The sequence below is a fragment of the Daphnia pulicaria genome, chromosome 5 (genome assembly GCF_021234035.1).
Source record: "Daphnia pulicaria isolate SC F1-1A chromosome 5, SC_F0-13Bv2, whole genome shotgun sequence".
NCBI classification, from domain to species: domain Eukaryota; kingdom Metazoa; phylum Arthropoda; class Branchiopoda; order Diplostraca; family Daphniidae; genus Daphnia; species Daphnia pulicaria.
This window is the reverse complement of record NC_060917.1, coordinates 1998073-2019918: the sequence shown is the minus strand read 5'-3', so window position 1 is coordinate 2019918 and position 21846 is coordinate 1998073. Positions and strand designations below refer to the sequence as shown.

The 21846-nt window shown below is 44.7% G+C and overlaps 2 protein-coding genes across 8 annotated transcripts in view; both read left to right on the top strand.

The window, feature by feature from the left end:
* The window catches only part of LOC124341273 (probable endochitinase), a 168064-nt gene that overhangs the window by 115343 nt on the left and 30875 nt on the right, over window positions 1-21846 (top strand). The window lies entirely within an intron of this gene.
* LOC124340828 (dual 3',5'-cyclic-AMP and -GMP phosphodiesterase 11-like) overlaps window positions 1-21846 on the top strand; it is a 38330-nt gene that overhangs the window by 8503 nt on the left and 7981 nt on the right. For 2 of the 6 annotated variants that reach the window (XM_046793538.1, XM_046793541.1), the window contains exons 2-3: window positions 1933-2054; window positions 20514-20922. In XM_046793538.1, the coding sequence (XP_046649494.1) occupies window positions 1933-2054; window positions 20514-20922 (531 nt within the window). Of the gene's footprint in view, window positions 1-1516; window positions 1834-1932; window positions 2055-7551; window positions 8172-20047; window positions 20431-20513; window positions 20923-21846 lie in introns of those variants that run through there. The other 4 variants (XM_046793536.1, XM_046793537.1, XM_046793540.1 and 1 more) reach the window with 4 other exon arrangements.

Below are 21846 nucleotides of genomic sequence, written 5' to 3'. Positions count from 1 at the left end.
TCAAATCTGGCGCTGGCGGTGATTGCAAAACTTTTCCCGTTTCGGTTGATTGGGTGGAAAATCAGATGCAAAGGCGAACGTTCACTTGAAAACGATTTTCTGATTGGTTTAGGAAAATGGCTAGCTCCCGACACGTTTTGCTGGAGAGATTGGGCCATTCGTCAAAGGAATTGGCCCTGTCAGCTCGGACTGCTCGACCCAAAGAAAATGAAAATCATTTCTATTTCACTCTCATTTCGATTTGTTCTGCAACCCATTTAATTTCAATCTCTCTCTCTCTCTCTCTTGTTAATTTCTGTCTTGTGCCAAAGTTGGAAACGGAGCGAGTAATAAAACTGGCTTCGTCATGAAGTATTTTCCAATCAATCAAGTGTGTCTGGCTCGCTCGGTTGATTGGCAACGTTCCCGTCGGGACTCTCTTTGGTCGGCGCAAAAGAACATGAAAGGAAAAAGAGAGAAAAAACACCTCGTTAACATTGGCGCAACAGCAACCATGACGACGGACGAGACATCGACCTTTTCCAGGCGCTCACCGGCCCGTGCAAAAATGAGAAACCAACTTCCCCAAAAGCCAAGCGCTTTTTTCTTCTACCGTCGCTTTTTTCGTTCGTGTGTGCTGTTCACGTGATGTGCCGGGACCAGACTCGCACGTAAACGTCGGCCTTTTTTCATTCTTAATTCGTTTTACCTCGTCGAGATGTCAGATATTCTTATCATTGGCGTCTATCAAGCTCCTCTTTTTTGGCTTGTCTTGAAAGAGCAGCTGTGACATGGCAGCCGAAATTCGTCCCGTTCCGTCTCCTCAATTTTCCACTGGCTGCTCCCGACTGGCAGACTCACGAGAGTTATTCGAATAATTAGGCCAAAAAGTTATCGACGAAAACAATCCCGTTTGCTTTTCAACGAGCAACTTGCGACGAAATGAACTCGAGTGCAATGCAAACATTTTGTGATTGATTATTTTAGTCTTATCGTGCACTCACCCTCCAGCTTCGCGATCCTATTACGCAAAAGTTCGACTCTTTCGACAGGGAAAAGATGGGCCAGAAATCTACACGTACGCAATACAAATCGAGCCAGCAGATGCCAGAGAGAGAGTGACGCAATTCACCTTCGCGCAGTGTATAGATACGAAAAAGGAGATTCATAGCGCGGCCCTAATAAGGCTTGTGAGTGAGTGACCGTAATGAGTTAACTCGCCCGTGCATTTCCCATGACAACAAACACATTTTTTTAGTTTTATTTATTTCCCCCGTCGTGTTTCGATCAATTCCTACCCGGGGAAATAACGCTGGACTAAGCGAAAACATCCGTCGAGCTATCGTGTTCGACCCCAACTTGTAATGATAATAATAATCATTATTATCGTAATCATTTTCTCTTTCAATTGTATTTGTTGTTGTTGTGTCTACTGGATTGGAAATTGGGAACGCAGCTGCCAGTACAGCGCTGCGCTACGTCGAGTAACTGAAACGTTTCTTGTTTTTTGGCTATAGACGTGAGCTGTGCCTGTCGGGACTTAGTCGTTAAGATAAGGCTGACCGGATAAGTGGTTCGTTAACTTGTGTCACTCAATCGTCTGTCGACTGTGAAGGCAGCAGCCAAACTTGCTCTCTGATACGAGAGCATCTCGACTGCCGATTGTTTAACCAAAAAAGTGAACTAAGTTGTGCAACGACAGCAGAAGAATTCACTTCCTCTTTACGAATCCTTTGTGCTTTTTTACTTGGATGGATTGATGGATTGTGCCTACGAATCCATTTACGGATTAGGTGTCGGTTTGTCCATGCGTGGGGCGATGGTTGTGAAATCCAATCAAATGATTAGCCAATGGTGACGATCAAATTACAGATATTTTGATTGATTGATTGGCTTATTTTTCTCAATTCGTGATTTTAATCAATTTTCTTCAACTTTTTTTGATTATTCAAGGAGCGGATGTGTGTCGGAAGTCCCGAAATTGCCAGCTTACAGCGTTGCTTGTTCTAGGTCGTCCATGGAGAGCCTACCGCCACCTGTTTCATGGAACTCGCTCACCAGTCGCAGGCCAATGGGTAAGCGATACCTTTTCAAGCTCTTTTCCTTGTCAACGGCACGAAAAGTTTGCCAAAATCGGAGGCCAATGACAAACAAAAAAACGACGACGTGGAAACTTTGTTGGGGAGTATGCGTGCCACGTTTTTTCATTTTCGATACGAGGTTCCAATCGATATCGGGAGTCGGCAGGGCGTGTAGGGTGGGCCACGTCCCGGTCTTCGTCTCGTTGCCAGTCGCCATCTAGCATCCGTTCAACCAACCCGCAGCGTGGCTTTTCTCTTTTAAAACCCAGAAAACAAAACAAACAAACACGCAACCAAGGAGAAAATGAGTCTTGTCCCTTTGCTTGTTGCTAGATGTCGGCGTCAGGCCCAAATGCGAGCCAAAATCACTTCGTGTTTCTGGATAAATAGGCGACTAATGTCACTGCCAAACCCATTATCAATTCACGACAACCTCAACGCAAAATAGGATTGTCGGAATAGGATTTCTCTTGAAATGCGATTTCAATTAGTTCCGTCTTTTAAATCAACTCGTCATTTTTTTTGGGAAGCGCCCACGTCGTCATAACTCCCGAGACGCTACCCAAACATTTTCGGAGAAATGTTTTTTAAAAGTAGGAAAGTGCTCGTGCATGTCTCACGAAGAAGAAAAGATCCTTCTTTTTGATACTCTCTCGATAGCTATCAAAAGGAGTGAAAAGGAAATGAAATTTTGAGAAATCTTTTTAAGACCATTTTCACTCTTTGTTGTGGCTTACTGCTGCTGCTGCTCTATTGTCGGCCACTCTTTTTTTTATTTTCCTTCAAAAGTTTATTTCGCCTTTTTTTTCTTATACGGGATTTCCCGCACGCTGAGTGCGTTTTTTTGTTTTTCCTTTTATACGACCCATTCCACCGACACAACAATAACACTCACAGTGCAGCAGCACGAGTGTGTTGAGCATCTTTTTTGGTTATTGTCGAAGTTGGCCGCCGGTTTTTTCGTTCGATTTGCGTGCGGAACCCGACGTTTGCGACCCGCTCAAAATGCGAGAACACAATCACGAGTAAAAATGAGGACAAATGGGAACATGCATAATGTGAAACAGACGTCCAACACCCACACAATTCACGCAGAGAGGCGAATAAGTTGTGATGTTGTGGGCGTGAGTAAAAAACTTGGCATATGCAGTGCAGCACTGCTGGCGCTGATTCCCGTTATCAGTAGTAGTACAAATGGAGAAAAAATTTGTCGGGTTGGTGATCGATAACCCACAAGTCTGGAACACAGTCCGGATAATGCGGGTTGCGTGTGATGACACACTCCCATCATGGATGAGAGGTTATTTACACCATTCACGGATGGTGATCCCCCAACGTCTTCGAACGTGACGAACAGCTGGTGCAGACCCCAAAAACCGCATTCTAATCACGTTGAACAAACAAAAGCTTATTCTCTTATTTTATTTCGTATCCCCCCCAACTGTTTTTGTTCCAAAAGTTTTGCGCATACTTTTACCCAATCACTGGAGTGATTTCTCCTTTGTACCTTATTTTTAAAGAAGGAGAGGCTGAGACGGGAGTTGTTCGAGTCTACCCATTTCTTTTAAATTTTTTACCAACTTGAGTTTCTGTCTTCGCTGATCTCATATCCGACATCCGTGAAGGTATAGCTGGATTATGTGACGCGATACTTTTTGACGACTTGCCACTCGCTGATATACTCCTTCCACTGGCTTTCAATTTTTCACGAACGTAATCGCCTTTTAGTCTTTCTTTAAGCCGGTATTACAACCGTGTACTAGAAGGGGGAAGAATAGCCGGAGATTATTTGTCTGAGAAATTGAAGTTTTTCCTAGTATGTACAAGAACAGTGCAGCGTTGTCTTATTGCTACCCACCCAGTCGGTCAAAAGCTCAAAGATCAAAACTGTGCTCCCCTCCCTGAAGAAGAAGCTTAACTTTGGCCGGGAATTTGAAAACGGAAGACATTGAACAGGAGATTGTAAGTGCAAGGTGGGGAATGAAAGATGAGGGAGGAGGAGGGCCGGCCAAGAGCAGAAACAAAGAGACAAGACATATCCTGACAGATAAGACAGACATTCAGACAGACTGACTGGTCTGTCTGCCTTTTTCCTGTCGGCGGGAACAGCAGCAGCACACACAGGCATATAACATGAAATGAAGTTTATACAGTAAACGGGAGTGTACAACAGTAGCCACCAGAGTTTGGGGGGGGGGGGGACAAAGAAAAAGGGAGTCACGAGCAATAGCCGAAAAACCAGCGCGAGCAGCCCCCCTAGTGGATCACGGATGCGCCTGTAAAAGGAGCGAAAATGGAACAACAGCAAAAAGAGAATCGTGAATTGCATTGTGTGGCACGTTGTAGATCATCAAGGCGCGTCTTCACGGCAATGAGAAAAACAAGTCACAGTCTCAGCAGCTAGAACAAATTGTTGTCGCCACATGATGGCTATAGGCGAAGAGAGTCTGCTGGTCGCCAGAAAACGGCACGAAATGTCATTTCTCACGAATTGGCTTGATTAGTGCCGGCGAACGTGACGAACTTGGTCATGGATGCGACGTCAGTTGGCATTTTTTCGATTCGGAATGGAGCGAGGCCTCGTTCGAACAAACTGCGACTCGCATTTCGTTGTGTGTACACAAGGCAGATGATGTAAGAGCGTGATAACAATCAGTTCTAACCGGTTTGTGTGTGTTTTGTTTAGATTAAATTATTAATATTTTTCATTGAAATTGTTGTGTATGTTGTGCGACGATGGGAGTGAATCGTCGTGGAAGCGGTTGTGACATTTTGTGGGTGTGTGCCAGTCAAGTTGAATCATCTAGAATCTAAAAGTTTGGACATGAGACAAACACGGATTTTTGCTTGCGGGAAAGGAGGATGAAAGGAGTGGGGGTCTCTTGTTTCCCTCGGTTTTCAATCGAAATGAATCGCCCAAAAGTTTAATATCAGCGAGACGTCATTCAACTTTTAGAATGGGCTTTTTAAAGGAAATGATAAAACGAAAGTTTATAGAGCAGGATTGCGGATGTCGGGAAGTTTGGATTGATTCAGCGTGTGCAACTTGTCATTGCGGCCGCTCGACGTCAAGTTGGCAGCGGCTATCAAAAGTCTGTAATTAAAAAGCACAAGTTTGGTTGCAAACTGGAAAGCTAATGATCACTGGTAGGTTAAGGACAAAGTCCAAAAGTTATAGAGTACTCGAACGCACCTTTTTTGTCAAAAAGAAAATGCAACTGGTGAAATGGTTAAAAAAACAGGGAAGGTGCGGACTGGACGACCTTTGATTGTATTTATCGTTGATTTTTATAATGTACGTCAAATAATTTGTCGTGGAATTCGTTTTCGTTATAAAAACATTTAAAAAAACAGCTTCATCGCTGTTGCGTTTTCCTGTAGATTAAACTAATGATTTATTGCTCGTCTCTGTCCGAATTTCCACTCTACCTTTACATAACACATTTTGAAAAGATAGGCCACATGACGTCGTCGGGAAGGGAACGGTTTTCTGGCCGGTCATTATCGATAACTGTTTCATTTCATTAAGTAATTTTATGTTTTAAGCCACACACGCAAGAGTGCGAGCGCTAAAATAGACGTGGGAAATGAAAAGAAAAAGTGAGAAGAAAAAGAGTTCTAGAGACACACACACGAAGGGAGAAGGAGGCATATAACAACAGCTGGCCGTCAAGGGCGATCCGTTCTCTCTCTCTGCCGGTCTGGAAAGAGGGGCTTTGAGAGAGGGGGAGGAGTGCGTCTTTCTTATTTTCCTTTTATCTTATTTTCTTCTTCTTCTTCTTCTCTACTTCGTTCATTCGGGAGATATTTTGTTGGCTGGTTGTTCTCAGTTTTTGTTTTGTTATTTCACTGTGTGCGCTGACAGAGCCGCGGGACGGCCGGCCAATGAACCAGCATCAACCGAGTAAAGTTAGGAGAGAGAAGGGAAAAAGGAGCACACACACACACACGTACACATTGGGAGACCGGCACGTCAGACAGAAAGCGACCGCCGTGCAGTCAACACGCACGGCATCGCATCTCTAACCATTTTGTTATTTTTTGTTGTTTTTCCAAACCCGGGAATATCAATTCCGCCAACATTTTTTTGTTCTTCAGTTGTTGTTGTTGTTGTTGCCCTGCGTGCGGAACTTCTTTTTGTTGTTCTCCCGGACGGTGCGTGTGTTGTCGGGAATTTCTTCTTCCCCCTGTTCTTTTTTTGTTTGCGAAATAGTTTCGAGGTTGTCCACCTTCACACGATCCCATCGCGGTGAACTCATCAGCGCAATTATCTTGTCTGCAACTCGGATGATTGTGCGTTGCGTGCGTTGGCCGTCCGTGAGGCTATCGGTCGTTGTAAACTGAGCCGAGTGCGAAAAGGCAAAGCCAAAACGAAAAGGAGAAGAAAAGGCCTTTGGCCTTTTGGTTTAGAAAGAAGTAGAGACTCGGTCACGCAGCCGACATGTGCGTTTCTTCTTGTTGGTTTTCGGTTCAAGTGCGTGTGGTGGTGTTGTTGTCGAAGTGAATGGCCTTTCTGCCGGTCTTTGCCAACGAAAAACCCTTTTCACAAGAAGAAGATTTCTCTCCTCCGTCTCTCACGCTGACTCTGGCTGCACACAAATTGATGGATGGATGGCCGGACGGAAAGCTGCATGGATGGATAAAAACAGCGTTGTCAGCAGGCAGACTCAGCAGCAGCAGCAGTGTTGGTAGTAGATGGAAAGCTTTCAATCTCTGGGAGAATTTCCGTTTGCGATTTTTTTCATTTGTCGTCGTCACATGCGACGCTCTCTTGAGTCATCAACTTCGTCCATATTCTTACTCTCGCGCCCGTTGTTATACCGGCTACTTGACCAGACGACATCCAGCAACGTCGTTACAGTTGTAGTTGCAGCCGCAGTTTCCTCTTGGCTCGGTGATACTATTGTGCCGGTTGCGTGATCGATCGCTCAGCTTGTACTGCCAACGACCGTTACCACAGCGACCGCTATCGTGAATTTTCGAAACGCGCTGCCGGGGTTTGGTTTCATGTATTTATACGCTATAATGATGTGAGCCACTAGGCGGAACCGAATCTATAAATTACAAGACCCGGAACGTTCGAAACAAAACCAGAAAAATACAAAAATAAGAGTGCGTTTTTCTTTTGTGTGTGTGTGTGGAATGAGGAAGGATTTGATTTCGTTTGTGTCCGAAAAGAAATGACAAATCGATGCGAAAACCTACGGGGATGGCCGCAAGTGTTGGTGGAGTAGTGTCGTGCTTGTCATGCTGTCGGTGGCAGGAATGTGTGATTTCCAGTTTGCGTCATCATCGTGACAGATGATACGATGACGTCCAGCCGCCAAGCCCAGCCAACGACCAGCTAAGGCACACAAGACTTCCCCCCCAGCGGCCACAACGTGACAATGTGATCCGATCCGTGTCTACTCATCCTTCAAAACGAGAAAGAAAAGAAAAGATCATTTTGATTTGTTTTTATTTATTTTTTTTCACAAATTATTTTTGTTTGAATTTTAAATAAAAAATAACGGATTCACCACGCGCTGGAACACTCTGCTCGACCCCAAAAATCACAAGTTCGACAAATCAAATGAAGTGAAATAGAAAAAAAAAGATAGAAATTACAAGGGAGTAAGGGGGAAACACGGCGGAAGTGAAGCACGATAAATATCCACAGCTGTTTTCTAGGCGGTTAGATTTTGACTCTCTGATTTGTGGTCAGACGAAAGGATCCCGGAACGGACAGATGGAAACTTTGTGAAACCCTTCCTCTGTTATTGTGGACGCTTGCCGCTTGAGTATATTGCGCACTGAACTTTTGGTGGTGGTGTAGTGTCGAATATTTTGGGAAATGTTGGGTGTAGTCGCGTGACTGCCCAACAATCGATCGATAGGCTCTCTCCGGATCAAGTAGAGAGGCAATCGTAATAACCATAAACGAAACTTGTGCTCCGGAATCGCTGAACTGTACCGGGGGTGTGTATTCCGTTATTTCACAATACACATTTTTGTGGATGGATTATAAGAAAAAGCGCCGGTCATGCTTCTCTCAGCTAACCAGTGGGCCGAATGAGTTTTGGTGGCGGTCAGCCATGGGTCAAACCATGTGCTACTTTGGACTGGATAAACGTACGTAACAATTTCCTTTTTGCTCATGCCAACGTTTCGAGTTTCATTCCCCTTCTCGTTGGAACGGATGAAACAGAATCTTCCCACCTTCCCCTGTTCATTCTTTTATTCCACAGTGTTGTTGTTGTTGTTGTTGTTGTTTATACTCCTCTTCGTCACTGTTGTCATCCAGTCTTTTCTTCTTGGGATAGGGAACGGACTGGATTCTAATGGACACGGTTCTTTTCCGAGAAAACACATTGATACATCGACTGAGATAGCAATATAATCTCATCACAAACCGCAACTGAATGAATTACTGAATCCTGTTTTCTTTCAACCCAACAAAATCGTCGTTGCCAATGTAGAGAGAGAGGAAACTCTTATTCACACTTGGTCTTGGAGAGATACAAGAGCTCCCGATGATGATAACCAGAACACCCGGTTTCTATTGTATTTCTCTCTTTGTTGGCTCTCCTGTTTTTATTTTTTATTTATTTTTACTTCTTATCGCCCTCTTTCTCTCTCTGGTTTCCCTACGTTATAGGCCGACATTGTGTGTGTGTGTATATACGTGGATGTTATCACGTTCCAGCTCCTGTCTCATTGGTTATACGCTAGCGATCGATCGCCGAGTTTATTCTTCTTTTTCAATCGTTGTCGTTCTCTTCCTACACACACACAGGGGGATCTTGTGTGTGCGCTCCACCAACTTGAGAAACAGGATCCCGAATGTGTCGACTGAGCTAATTCTGTCTGCAGCAGTCTACGACATGCAAATTTATTAGATGAAAAGCGACGAACGGACAAAAGCGCCTGGCAATAGACTTTTTATTTCTTTTTTAATTTCAACTTTTCCTCCTGTTATTATTCCTATCGGACCTTTTTCGCCTACACCCGCTCGTCTTGATAATGAGACCACATTGAATTCAGAAACAATGTGACGTCTTGCGCTTTTTTGGTGGGGAGAATTTATTTCTCGAATTTGACGGAGCAAAGTTGAAACTTTTGAAGCGTCGAAGAGTTTTTCTTCTTTCTACGACAACGGACGTTGGCTACGATGGATGACATGTTTTCCTTTCTGGGCTGGTGCTCACGGAATGCGTGCGCGAGTGAAGAAGAGGAAAGAGGAGAGAGATGGAGGGGAAGAAGAAGAAGAAAACGATCGATTTCTTTTCGTGCCATAGCTCTCTGCGTTAGAGAGAGAGAGAGAGAAGGAGAAGCAGCAGCCAGCGTCGAGCAGTGATGCACGAGTTTTGCAGCTCAGCCGCTCTTTTACCAAGCGACGACGTCGTTAGAGTAGGGGAAAACATGCACACATACTCTCATCTTTTCTAGCTGCCTCGTTCCCTAGCGATATGAATGTTGGCAGCAAGTACTATACTACCCGAGTTCAACAGACGAGATCCTTCCGATAAACGTGCCGGAACTCTGAACTGTAGGCTCGAAACGCTTTTCCATCAGTCCCCTTTTACTCGCTTTACTTTTCATTATCTTGACCGGTTCCATGCCTTGCTAATTTACCTTCCATCATTAATGCAATATGCGCCCGCCAGTCGGATAGAAGAAGAAGAGGTGCCGTGTAAATGGCGGAAGTCGTTCAATCAATAGCCGCCAGTCTCTGTGATGCGATTTCACGAGCCAACCCCCCCGTCCCGTCCGCCTTGCGGAAGCATCATTACCCATTAACGCGAAGCTTTTAATACAGGGCCGGATTATACGTTTTCTTGTTAATTAAGTGTGGGTGTGGATGTCTCTCGCCTCCTCCAACTTGGAATACAAAAGACGACGGGAAACATTTTCTTTTGATAAAATTGATGCGCGCTCAAAAAGTCTGCGCTTGTCGGTGTTGCACGCGACGAGTGATGGAATTTTTCTTATGAGCCAAGGTCGTCGGTTGGCTTTGAACTCGCCCGGAATTTTTTCTTTCATCGCGAGGGCGTGCCCGTCGGTTATCGGCTCCCGTTTTTTCTCGGTCACGGCTCTCGTTTCTCTTATGCACTTTTCTACCCTACGGTGGGAGACTACGGTACATCAGACAACGACCCGCCGGTCTCTCCGATGGCTGCCGTCGAAGGTTGTCTGACGTGAAGGTTTGTTTTGTCTTCTCAAGGCTTTTTTCCCGACAACAACAACAAGGCGGGGGAGGAGGTGCAGTTGATGTTAGCTAAGCTCTTCACGCCAAAATGTAAAAAGATTGAAGCGGCGACAAACGAATAGAGTGCCTTGCACGTCTGGCCCGTTTGGGCTTCGTTGGCTGTTCGAACGGTGGAGGAGGCGGCGGGGTCCCATATCTTTTTCCTCTTTGCTGCTGATTATCTTTCCCCCGCAATTCGTTTTTTGTTTTAATTTATTTCTTGTTGCGTCATTTCTTGTGACTCCTTTTGGTTTCGCCGCTGCTTTAACAGTAGTGACCGGATCTTATTACGTGGGGTTAACAAACAGACTGCATGACCCGTAGTTAACGTGGACTCCATAACTCGGCCGACAGATTTAGTTGCTCACGGACTGAATACAATCTATGTTGTCGTTTTTATTTTATTTTTCCATTCAAAATTGCAGTGTGTGCAGTACATTTCTTTTGACGAGGCAATTTTCTCATCGAGTTGGATCGAGTTCAAGTCAAACTATTCGCCCCTCCCGTATCTTATGCGATTGTGGAGCGGCGGGATTTCCTTTGGGTGTGGGGGGCGCCGCCTTATTGCCTCGGCTCTCTCTGGTCTGTTTGTGACGGGCAAAGTCGCGTCCCCGTTTCCTTCCCCGCCCAATCTGACATGCTCAATCTGTAGAAAAAGGCCCTGTTGACGGCAGATGAAGCAAAGGCTCTCCCCCAGCCCTTCTGAGCATACATATGCACAACTATATGCCATGGCGTTCAGGTTTACGGGGGGCTCTTGCCAGTCGAGAAAGAAGTGTGGATGTAGGAAGAGCGAACAGAAATAGCTTATGGCTCCATCCAGCCCACCTCTCGGCCGTGCCGGATTGTCGCCGTCTATTCCAGTCTCTCTCCCATTTTCCCCTTTTATTTCTCCCCGTGTCTGACCGTTTTTTCCATTCTGTCACGCTCTCACTCGCCCCCCTTATCTGGCGTCTACGGCCGTCGTTCAAGGTTCCCTTGTGCCGTCGGCCCATATCGGACGTTGCTTTTCATTTCCTCCTACACGTACTTGTGTATCGAATCAAGTCGACAAACGGCTACAATTACCAGTTTCTCTTGGATTTTTATGGGACTCTTAAACTATTCTCTGGCTCCGTCTATTATTCGTCGTCTTTGCTATTCAATTCCATGTCGAACGTCTCCGGTCACGGTCATATGGCTATCGTATCGAGCTGTCGATTTGTTACAGTAGTAGTAGCTGCTGCAACGGAGACCGGATCGAACCGAATCGGGCTATACACAGCCGATCCCATTGCCGTTGTTACCCGCCTATCACCTCCTCTTGTGGAATGTTTTGATTGTAAAAAGCCTTTACTGTCTCTCTCTCTTTCTCTCGCTGTCTCCTTTTCACTGACATTAACGACCAGCAAAAGAAGACAGAAGCCAAAACAAGAGACTGTTGAAATCTTTTCTAGAGGAAAAAGAAATGTTGGAACCAAAAGGAATTCCTGGTACACCGTTTCGTTCGTTCATAGTATACATAGGCTGTGTTGAATTTGTCTTCTTTTTCTCTCGTGTTATCGGCCGTGGGGATTGTCTCTCCCGACCGCCGAGAGAATAGAAAGCCGTTTTTCTTTTTCTCTTTTCTTCTGGCATTTTAACTCTGAATAAAACGACTTGTTTTGTTTATAGCTTTCCATCATGTGGAAAACGGCTCTCTGTGAAACGATGCCGATGTCAACTTCGCCTAGGGGGCGATCCATCTCAAGCGGGAGAGGATTCGCCTTCGCTTTACTTTGCTCCCAAGGATATTATCAAAGCGTTTTCTGTATTATAATGGCGTGGCAGTAGTCGCTGGGTTCCCTCTCTTGCAGCTTTGGGGGGCGCTATTTAGAAACGGGCCAGTCCCCAAATGGGTTTTGAAAATAAAATGGAAGAAAAGAAATGAAAAAGGCCATGGAAAATGAGGAGATATGGAGGAGATCGGGCAGAATGTCTGCCGTTGTCGTGGCAGATGACTGGCTCCGCGCCGGGGCATCGTCCTTGTTGGAGTAGATTTATTGAAAGTGCCGGATCCGAGTTAGAAGCGATCCAGTATTACATACATAAAGCGGAAGTCAGGAAAAGGGAAGCGGCAGAATGACGCCAGTCGATTGCCGTCCGGTGGAAAGAGAGAGAACAAGGAGCCAGAAGAAAGAAGAAAAGAATAAAGGGGAGAAGAGACTACGTAATAATAAAGTAGCCACTCGCATTGTATATGCAGTAGGTCTTTTGTGTCGAGGCATACAGGGGGACAGAAAAAAAGGGTCCCAGCAAAGAGTAGTTGCGTCAACTGTTACTCTGGTTGTAGCTGATACGTACACTGTGCGAGCCGTAGTATATACAACGATGATCAGAGTCATTCGCTCAAATTGTTTCCTTCCTCTCTGACTTTGCCCTCTCTCTCTCTTTCTGGCGTTTAAATTTTTTAATAAGGTTTCAAGGTTCGAAATAAAATCAATATCGGCGCGCAAGAGAGACGGCAACGGTAAACTTGCGTTATTATTATTTCAATTTTTTATTTTTCTGTTGTCGATCCCTGCAGCAGGATCGAACCCATTTTTGCTCCCTTGCCTCTTTCGTGTGTGCATCGCTTAGAGGCAAAACGCAAAGGACCGATCATCGGCTTTACTTTTTTAATTTATTTTCTCCATCTCACAAGTCTCAGTCGGCCTCTAGCGAAATAACGTATTGCGTCGTACATTGACACCGCACGTGTAAGCTCCGGTAACCAAAAAAAAGAAAGACAGGATCATCAGATGAGGAAGCGAACTCTTGGTGCGTAGAGCGTGGGGCAATAAAAGCCTCACAACAACACATCAAGAAGAAACTGGTAGCTGTAGCTCTGATTTCATTTATCGTAGTTTTATTTTTTCAAATGATTCTTGTCCGGTTATTGTGTCTCTCGTTTCACCAACTCTGAGTCAACTTTTGGGCTTTTCTTTCTTGTTGATTTTCGTGGATTTCTTGGTCAATTTCCCTATTTGCCTGGGATTCAATTTTCAGAAACCTTGTACGGTTTCTATTGTTGTTTTTATTGATTGTGGAAGGTTTTTCTGCAGGATGTCAACCGGTCGATCCAAGGGGACCGGTTCGACAATTTTCCAATTATTTTTTTAATTGATTTGCATATGTTTTTCCTCCTTAATTGAATCACTCTGCGGAGTTCTACACAAGATTTCTGCCTTAAACTTGAACGGGTCAATGCAAATTCTCTTCGAAACTTTCCAATACGGGAAAACGGACAGCATTTAACATGCAGTTGTGGATTCGTTGCCCGACCTGATTCAAGTATTCTTTTTCGTGGCCGTTTCCGTATTCCCAGTCAGACGGCTGAGACTTGATTAAGTCAACCGGTATCTTCCAAGTCCGTGGTGGGATGAACGAGTGTCACGTGGACGATTCCGAGAATGTCTTAATGACGAACTTTAAATATTATTATTATTCCCTTTTATACTAGTTTCATCGGATAAACTAGCGCGAATTTTTGGTTTTAATGTCGTGAATTAACGACTAAAAATAATATAATCTTTCGTGGTGGGAACTGATTTAGAATCTTTTGTTCGAACACGAATAAGTAACTTTTTCTCGTTGATGTTTTTTGAAAAAAAAAATCATCTTTTTATCTTTCCCTGCGCTCCCTATCTCATTCTCCTCCTCCCCTAACTGAACCTCGGGACAGTTTGAACGAGACTCGAGAGAGTTCATAGTCTGCAGTTCAATCTACTGTTTACGTTTTTTTTTTTTTAATACATACATATAGTTTTCGTCACATTTATTATTTTATTCTCTCTCTGCTCTCCGCCCTTTTCTTTGTGACGCATCTTCATCGTCGGTCTTATTCCCTCCCACTCGCTTGAGTTGATCCCTTGATAGTGCATCCCGGGGATCTATGGATTCAAGATAGGCGCTAGATATTACACGCGACGCTTTTGACTTACTGAACAGAGGACCGTGCTTTCTCTCGTTCGCCCTTTTTTTCTATTTCTCCGTGTATTCTCCCTTTTTCGTTCATTTTCGTTCATTTTCTAGAATATTTGTTTTTCTTCAAACGTCGCCCATTCTCCCTTCTTTTCTTGTCCGGCCGGCTATTTTACTTTATTTTTTTTTTAACACGACTTCATTCTCGATATCTCATTTCCTCGGCTATTGGCCGTATGGAAGCGGAGGGAGTTTGGGTCTGGTTATCTCGGTTGAACGCGCCCACGCGCTCAATCCAGCCCCCTCCACTCTTTTGCTCTCACTTTTTCCTCGGCTCGGTCCGATTGTCCGTGACTCGGAACCGAGCCGCGTTCATTGGCTTTTGAGAATTCTTCAATAATAGCTTTTCGACAAGAAAAAAAAAGAAGCTACGAAGAAAGTACCGTACGACGCACTTTTATTTGCTGTTACACGTGGCCAAACGGCCTGTGATGCTATAACTGGGACACAGTGCGTTTCACCGTGCGGAAAGACATCAGGCGACATATATTATAGACCCTGGCGATTCCATTACGCACCACAGAGTTTCAAACAAAATCTGGCCAGCCCATTTTTCCTCGCCAAGAGATTTCTTTTATTTGATTTTTCTTTCATCCCAGCAATTGAAACGTTTCCCAATCACGTGAAATGAAGAAATTTGAAACGCCCAGAGTGCAGGAATATCCCTGCGACAATTTCACGGTACTTTTGGAATTGTTTATGAACCCCACTAGGAGTTGGACCGTACGAAATCAGGGCCGGCGTTATTGAATCAACGTCACCGGCAACGATTGAGATGACAGCCGTTTTCAAGTAATTTACGAGAATTTCACAACGCCGACGCCGACGTATTTCAGCGCAACAACCGAAAAAACAGGTTTTCCTTCCCAGTGCGGCCACTGGATTGTTGATGCTCTTTTCTTTTTCTTTCTCGGTAAACCTTGAGCTCAGCTAGAATGGGATTATTTGGTAGGAAGGCCGTCTTATCTCTTTGCGAACACACAGAAGACTTTGTTGTCCCATTGACGATCACCGGTTTTTTCTCAGGTGCTCTCGCGTCTGAAAGTGCGTCCGATTTTCCTGTTCGAAGAACTGGGTACTGATGTCCTTGTGTGTCTGCGGTTGGACACGCGTCAATTTCCTCCGGGCCGCTATAAAGCATCCACGTGCCGGGACTCTCCGTCTCGTGATGAATATTTCATAGACGCCAGACATGCGAGCCTTGCCAGCGTAAAGGAATCAACCATTCGAACGTGGGAAAAAAGGGAACCTCAAAAAGCGTCCGCATCAACTCTCAGAAGATTGCGCGGACAATGTCAAATTGCGTTCGCTCTCTTGTAAATCAAAGTTGAAAAATCTGCTCCTTTGTATATATAGATGACCCCCCACAGTATAGATGTAAAAACAACAGCGACGAGAAAACAATATTTGTGAAAGTTTTGTCATTTGATTTAGAATGAAATGTCCCGTCGAGTTTTCCGCGTTGAATTTTTATAATTCGTCGTCCCTCCGGCTTTAACCGTTCACACGATTGAAATGGAAGAAACTGGTTGAATTGACGCCATTTCCACGACAAAATGCAAATGGCAATCACGGAAATTCTCCTCTATTTTCAGCTTGAAGAAATCGCATTTTTCACGCCGATTTAATCTTTTTTCATCGACTAGAAATGATAACTCAAAACATAATTGAGTAGATTTCATAATTTCACTGTGACTGGTGCGTAGGGTTTCCGTTTACCGCGAATTTCGATTTAACAAACGGGAAGTGGGCAAGGGCAGCTGCCATCACTGTATTGAACCTTGTTATTATTATTATGATGATTATTATTTTCTTCTTTTCTTTTGGAAATAACGTCATCAGCGGTCGCCGCTTGGTCGAGTGCGATAATGCTGCAAAGCGTTTTATTGCTTTGGCATTCCGTCTATGGGCACTTGGATGGGATCCGCACGATTCTCGTTAAACCGGACGACTTTCTGTCGCCTTATTTGCGCACTAGACAACGACAACGACGACGGCCAGGTTTCTGCCCTTTTCTTCCCTGCTCAAACGTGGGATAAGCACCACTAGCTCTTTATTTTTTCCTTCTTTTTTTTTCGTGCACACGATCTCTGGCGTTTGGGTTTTTTGACATTGGACGCATCAACAAGTCGAATCACACAATTTTTTTTCGTCTTTCCTTCCACTCCTTGTCCCTTTCGACCAAAACCTAAACGCAAAGCAATTTGAACGTCCAGTGTTTTTTAAGCTCTCTTCGCTTTATTCATCTATTTGGGTAGAACGAGTCTGCTGTACCAAGTGGAAAAGACCCTAAAAGGCTTTTATTTATTTTCTTGTTTTTGTGTGTGTGTCTGTTGACCAGACGGGTGCAAGTATTTTCTTTTTCGACTTACTTGACTCTCTGCTAAAAAGTTTTGGGTCGTTCACGAATTTTTTTTCCCCTTTTTTTTCTCTACATGTACACTGCAAGTGGTTCGACCCTCGACCACTCGAGCCTATTCCGTGTCCAAACTTTTTCTTTTTTTCGCTTTTCGTCTCGACGAAGCCGTTTGTGGCAAAAGTGTTTGACTGCGCAACTGACTAGATTTACAATGCCGAGACGAGCCGTTGCGGAACGACCAATGGTTGGAGAAAGAGAAAAGAAGTTGGACCACTTTTTTTGGAGGCTGCTGCTGCAGAAAGGGGGGAAAAACATCCTTTTACCCCCACGTCTCTTTCACTTACTCTTTGCGTCGTCCCACTCTTTGCACTCGGCTAATTCTAGTGACATGAAAAATGTTCAAAGCTTTCTCCAACTGTCCATATTAGAAACCACTATACCAGCGAGTGGCACCGCTGTCTCCGGGGTTCGCGTGCATATATATCAGTTCAAGAATCAAGTTGCGAGTCATCTACTTGACTTTCAACTCGAGTGTAACTCAAATGCCAAAACTGTGGAACGTAACGCGATACGGTCGGACATGGGCCCGCTGGCTGTAATCGAAAACACTTGTAAAAGAATACATTTTTCAAAAATGTTTGAATTCTGTATATCCCGTTACCGTGGCCCTCTGTCATTCCGTCCGTCCATCCGTCTATACTTCTGCCATGATCGCTTGTTCTCTAGACAGGAAGTTTTGGGTGGCACCGAGAGTTCTCCACGATTCGCTTTTCAGCCTTGGACTTGCGTTCGATCATCTCCGCTGGCTCAGTAATCAATTAGTTTGACTTTGATTTTATTCAGTTTCTTTCGTTCACCAACCCGTTGCTTACGTCCCATTCATAAAGGCGGAGAATAAACAGAATGGAGCCTTGTTAACGGGTGATTATGTAATAAAAACCTGCATAGTCTATTATGCCTGTTTGGGATGACGAGCGGTTGACGCAACTCCTTTAGCCCGTCACTGGTGCCATCCAACGTTATTCATCTTGTCGTTCAAATTGTCTGTCCCGGTATCTCGTGGAGGCGTGCAAGGGAAATGTTTGCCGACGTTTTCCTATTTTAAAACTTTGTTTGGCCCCTCGCTCCTTCACTCCTTGACGCGAAATTGTGTTTGACTTTAGCCTTTTTCACAACACATTTACGCCGAAATTGATGATGATGGGGGCGCATCCTGTCAGCTCATTAAACGAATTTTTATAAGTAAACACAACCCCCCTTTGGAGAGCGCCTTGTGTTGTATAACGAGCGTAAACACGTCGTAATTGAACGAGAACCCGTGTCCAGCTGAGGAGGTTGCAGCTCGCTCGCCCAGACCAGTTAGAGTGTGAGCGCGCAGAGTACGAACACATCACAACCATTCGACCTCGAGGTTCGACTGGTCGCCTTTTCTTTTTTTTCTGTTCGCATCCCTTTTGTCGTCCACTGACTTTTGAACTGCACTTTTACAGTAAGAGCATTTATTTATTATTATTTTATTGTTGTTTGTTTACAAGTTTTAACCGAGAGAACCTTTTCCCTTCAAAATTGTAAGCAGCATTCTATTTGTTTAAATTTATTCATTCTTTTTTGTTTTTGAATCATGCGCATAATTTGTTTTTGCTCTTGGTTCATTATTTTCCATTGTAGATATTTTGTTTTGTAATAGTTTTTGTATTGTCGCTGCTGTAGCGACTGCACGAAACAATAGCCAAGTCCGTCGGAGCGGCAGACGCGCATCCAAAAGAGAAGAATGAACTCTCACAGGTGGAAATGTCCAAAGTACATCACTGAGGGAAGAAACCCAGAGAGGCGACTGGTCGGTCACGATTTTTTTTTTTTTAGCTAGCCCTGCCATCTTTCTGTACAGTAGTAGTGTGTCTAGTATGAATGTCGGTTGTCAAGCAGAGCGAAAGTGCAACACGGGAGAGAGAGAAAAAATCAAAGACGATGGTAAAAACGGACCACCTTCGCAGCAAAAGGCAGAGTAGTAGTAGTAAGTAGTCAGCGATGGAGAAAAGCTGAAAAGCTGCGTTTGTTCATTATCTGGAAAAGAGATCGTGTTCTAGCGCCAAAGCCTCGGGAAGGAAGGAATGTAACCCAGCTAAAAAAGAAAGAAAAGATCGTCAGAGAAGAAGAAGAAGAAAAAGAAAGAAACCGAGAAAGGAAAGAGAATGGAATGAAAAGAAGAAAGAAAGAAGAAAAAAAACCTTCAAGAAGAGGAGGAGATAGAGAGTCAAGGCCGGTTGAACTGGCAGTAGACGTAATGACGGGTCTTTTCTTTCTCGCTCCATTTTGACCCAATTGAGTGAATGACGCGTGTTTGTGTGTACGTGTGTATTGCTGCCAGTTCGCTCGTCAGCGTTTGACGGAGTAAAAACGGCACGTCAGAATAACGATCCGGTACCTTGTGGACAACAACAACAACAACAAAAAAGCCAAGCCAGACTAGACTAGACAACACGAGCGAAACAAATCATTACTGTGTCGGATGACGTCAAAAAACCTATTCGTGTCATTTTTTCCCTTTTGCAATCGGTCGCCCGCTGTGCTAGACACGATTGCAAATCACTTTTTGTTGTTCGCCCATTTATTGTCTCTTAATACTCGAAATCGAGTGGGGATTATAACAAGTCACGGCCTAACAATCGAAAGACAACGCCCCATTTTATTCTCCAATTGATGCGCCGTGGTTGTTAAGCATCTTTACGGGGACGGGGTGGCACAAATAACAACAAGAATCGGTCACGCAGACTTCCCCCCTTTAGCAGTCTGCCAGACCAAGATACTGAGCTGCAAGAACCCGCGACGATCGATTAACTTTTTGATCTATCAGATGCTGAGGCTGCGAGATTCTTTTCCACGATCACGCGCCTTTCTTTCCTATTCGACGATCCCCATTTTGTCCCGTTTTGATCAAAAGGCAGCCATCTTTGCCCTTAACGAACCTCAACCGTTTCCGCGTCCCGTTTCAATCCCATTATTGACGCCGTAAGATGATATGTTGCATTGTGTTGGACTGCCCTGGCAGTTCCTTCCTCAGCCAAAATCTCGCGAGCCAGTTTTTGATCGTTAGATTTTTCCTCCCTTTCTTTTGCTGCAATCTTTTGTTCCATTTGACGCACTAAGACTAAAGCCGGGTACATTCCGCGCCATTGCGGGGATGCGACTCGTTCACGGATGGACCCTCGCCGATGAATGCTGTCGCCAGAAAGTATATACGAGAGTGATCGGGAGCGATGAATCAAAGTCGAGCGTTCATATTTTAATGAACAAATTGTTTGCCCTTTCTTCGCCCCTTTTTCATTTCTGATGCGCCTATTTCTTCTTCGCATTTGTTTTACGTCTCTTTCCAGATAAGAACAAAATAAAAATCTGGCGTGATTCCATTTTACCGCGTTTCAAATCTTCTTGTGTAGCGGATCACGGGCTGGAAAAAAAAATACTTCCAACACTGTGCGATCGCTAATATTAGCTTGGTGCGTATGGAATATCTGAAAATATCCACAAAGAGTTCGCCTTTTTTCGTGTCTTGTCAGAATACTTTTTTTTTTCTAAACTGCCAAGTGCGCCTGTGAAGTCTGGTGAAGTTGGTGGACGTGGTTGTTGGGTATATTCGTTTTTCCACCTCCCCATTTTTAATTCCCGCTGTGGATCTCCTCGTTTTATGGCGATGGTCCAACTCATCTTGAATTCACAATCCTGCGAGCCAAGAAAGTTAGTGAGTCGTGGTGGCGTTGAATCTAAAATGTGGCGAACGGAAACTCTGCGAAATCAAATAACAAGTCTTGTGCATTATTCATTCATTCAAGTTTTCTTTTGGTTTTCATTTTTTTGGTTCTTATTTTTATTTTTCATGACGAAACAGGAGCAGCAGCTTCGCGCGGTGGAGAGGATTCGTCGCGAGCAACGGCCGAGCTGACGAAAGCCAATTCGAGTGAATATCACGTCGGTCTTTCGCAAACTCCGTCGACGCCGGCGCCTACGGGGGCTAACCTTCACACTTCAGCAGCAGGTTATTATTCTTCCTATTGTGGCATCACCGGATCAGCCGGATCATCCGTACTGGCACCGGCAACATCTACAGGAGGGGCTGGCGCCCCCGGTTCCGCCGGCTACCGCGATCACGGCGACCAATCCAGCGGCGAGTGGGACGTGAGAAGATGGAACGAAGAGCGCGAAAGAGATCGGGAAACTTGGATCAACGACCCGGAATGGCTCCGCGTCGAGTCTTGGCTCGACGAACACCCCAACTTTTGTCTCGACTACTTTCTCAGGTTGGTGGCAGTAAATCTATTTTTCCCCCCCAACCCCGCTTATCTTTTGGGCGTTCGGGGTTGATTAGCGGTCAGTCACGTTGTGTATAAATGGCATTGTGTGTGTGTGTGTGTTGTACCAAAAAGAATGGAATGTTTATACTGCCGAGCTTTTCTGTTGACACACAGCCTGATTGAGTGAGACGACAGCAGCAACTTTGCTCGTGTGACCCGCTTCTGTTGCCTCGTCCTTGTGCATCCTTGTCGCATACGCAATCCTTTGCTGCTCTTAGTAGTCGTCGTCGTTCTATCCAGATTGTTGGAATTGCTCTTGGGAGACTGCCCAAAAAGGATGGCGCACTACACTCACTACACTATTACCTATTGGTGTAGACAGAGCAGAGTACACACACACTGCAGTGATGGTGTAATCTTTTTTGCCCTTTACGTCGGTCACTCGGTCGATTGAGTTGGTGGGCGAGCAACGGAAATGTGTGTACTTATGCGAGACACGGTCTCCGGTCATGGGCGGCTCTACATCCTTACGTTTTTCTACTTCTTGTTTATCTGCCGATGCGACAAAGTTATTTCTTTGGTGGCTTTATGCGACGTATTTTTTGCGAGGGTTGTTATATGTTCGCGGATGTCTCCCGATTTCGCCGAGTGGATTTTGCCGTTAGTCTTTGGCCCGTCGATTTCGCCCCACCCCCTTAAAATATAGCACAATACCAGACAGAAACAAAACAGAAATATCTGTGCATTTACGACACGTGTACGTATATACTTTGCTGCCGCTAGTACCACCAACTCTGTGTAACGATGTCTGTGTGGAATTTGTGAAAAGGACGGATCGTGTATTTTCAATTCACGCGATCGAAAGTTCAAAATCGAGTCACGCGAGCGTTTCTACTATTCATCATTGTCTCGCTTTGATGCAAAAAAATA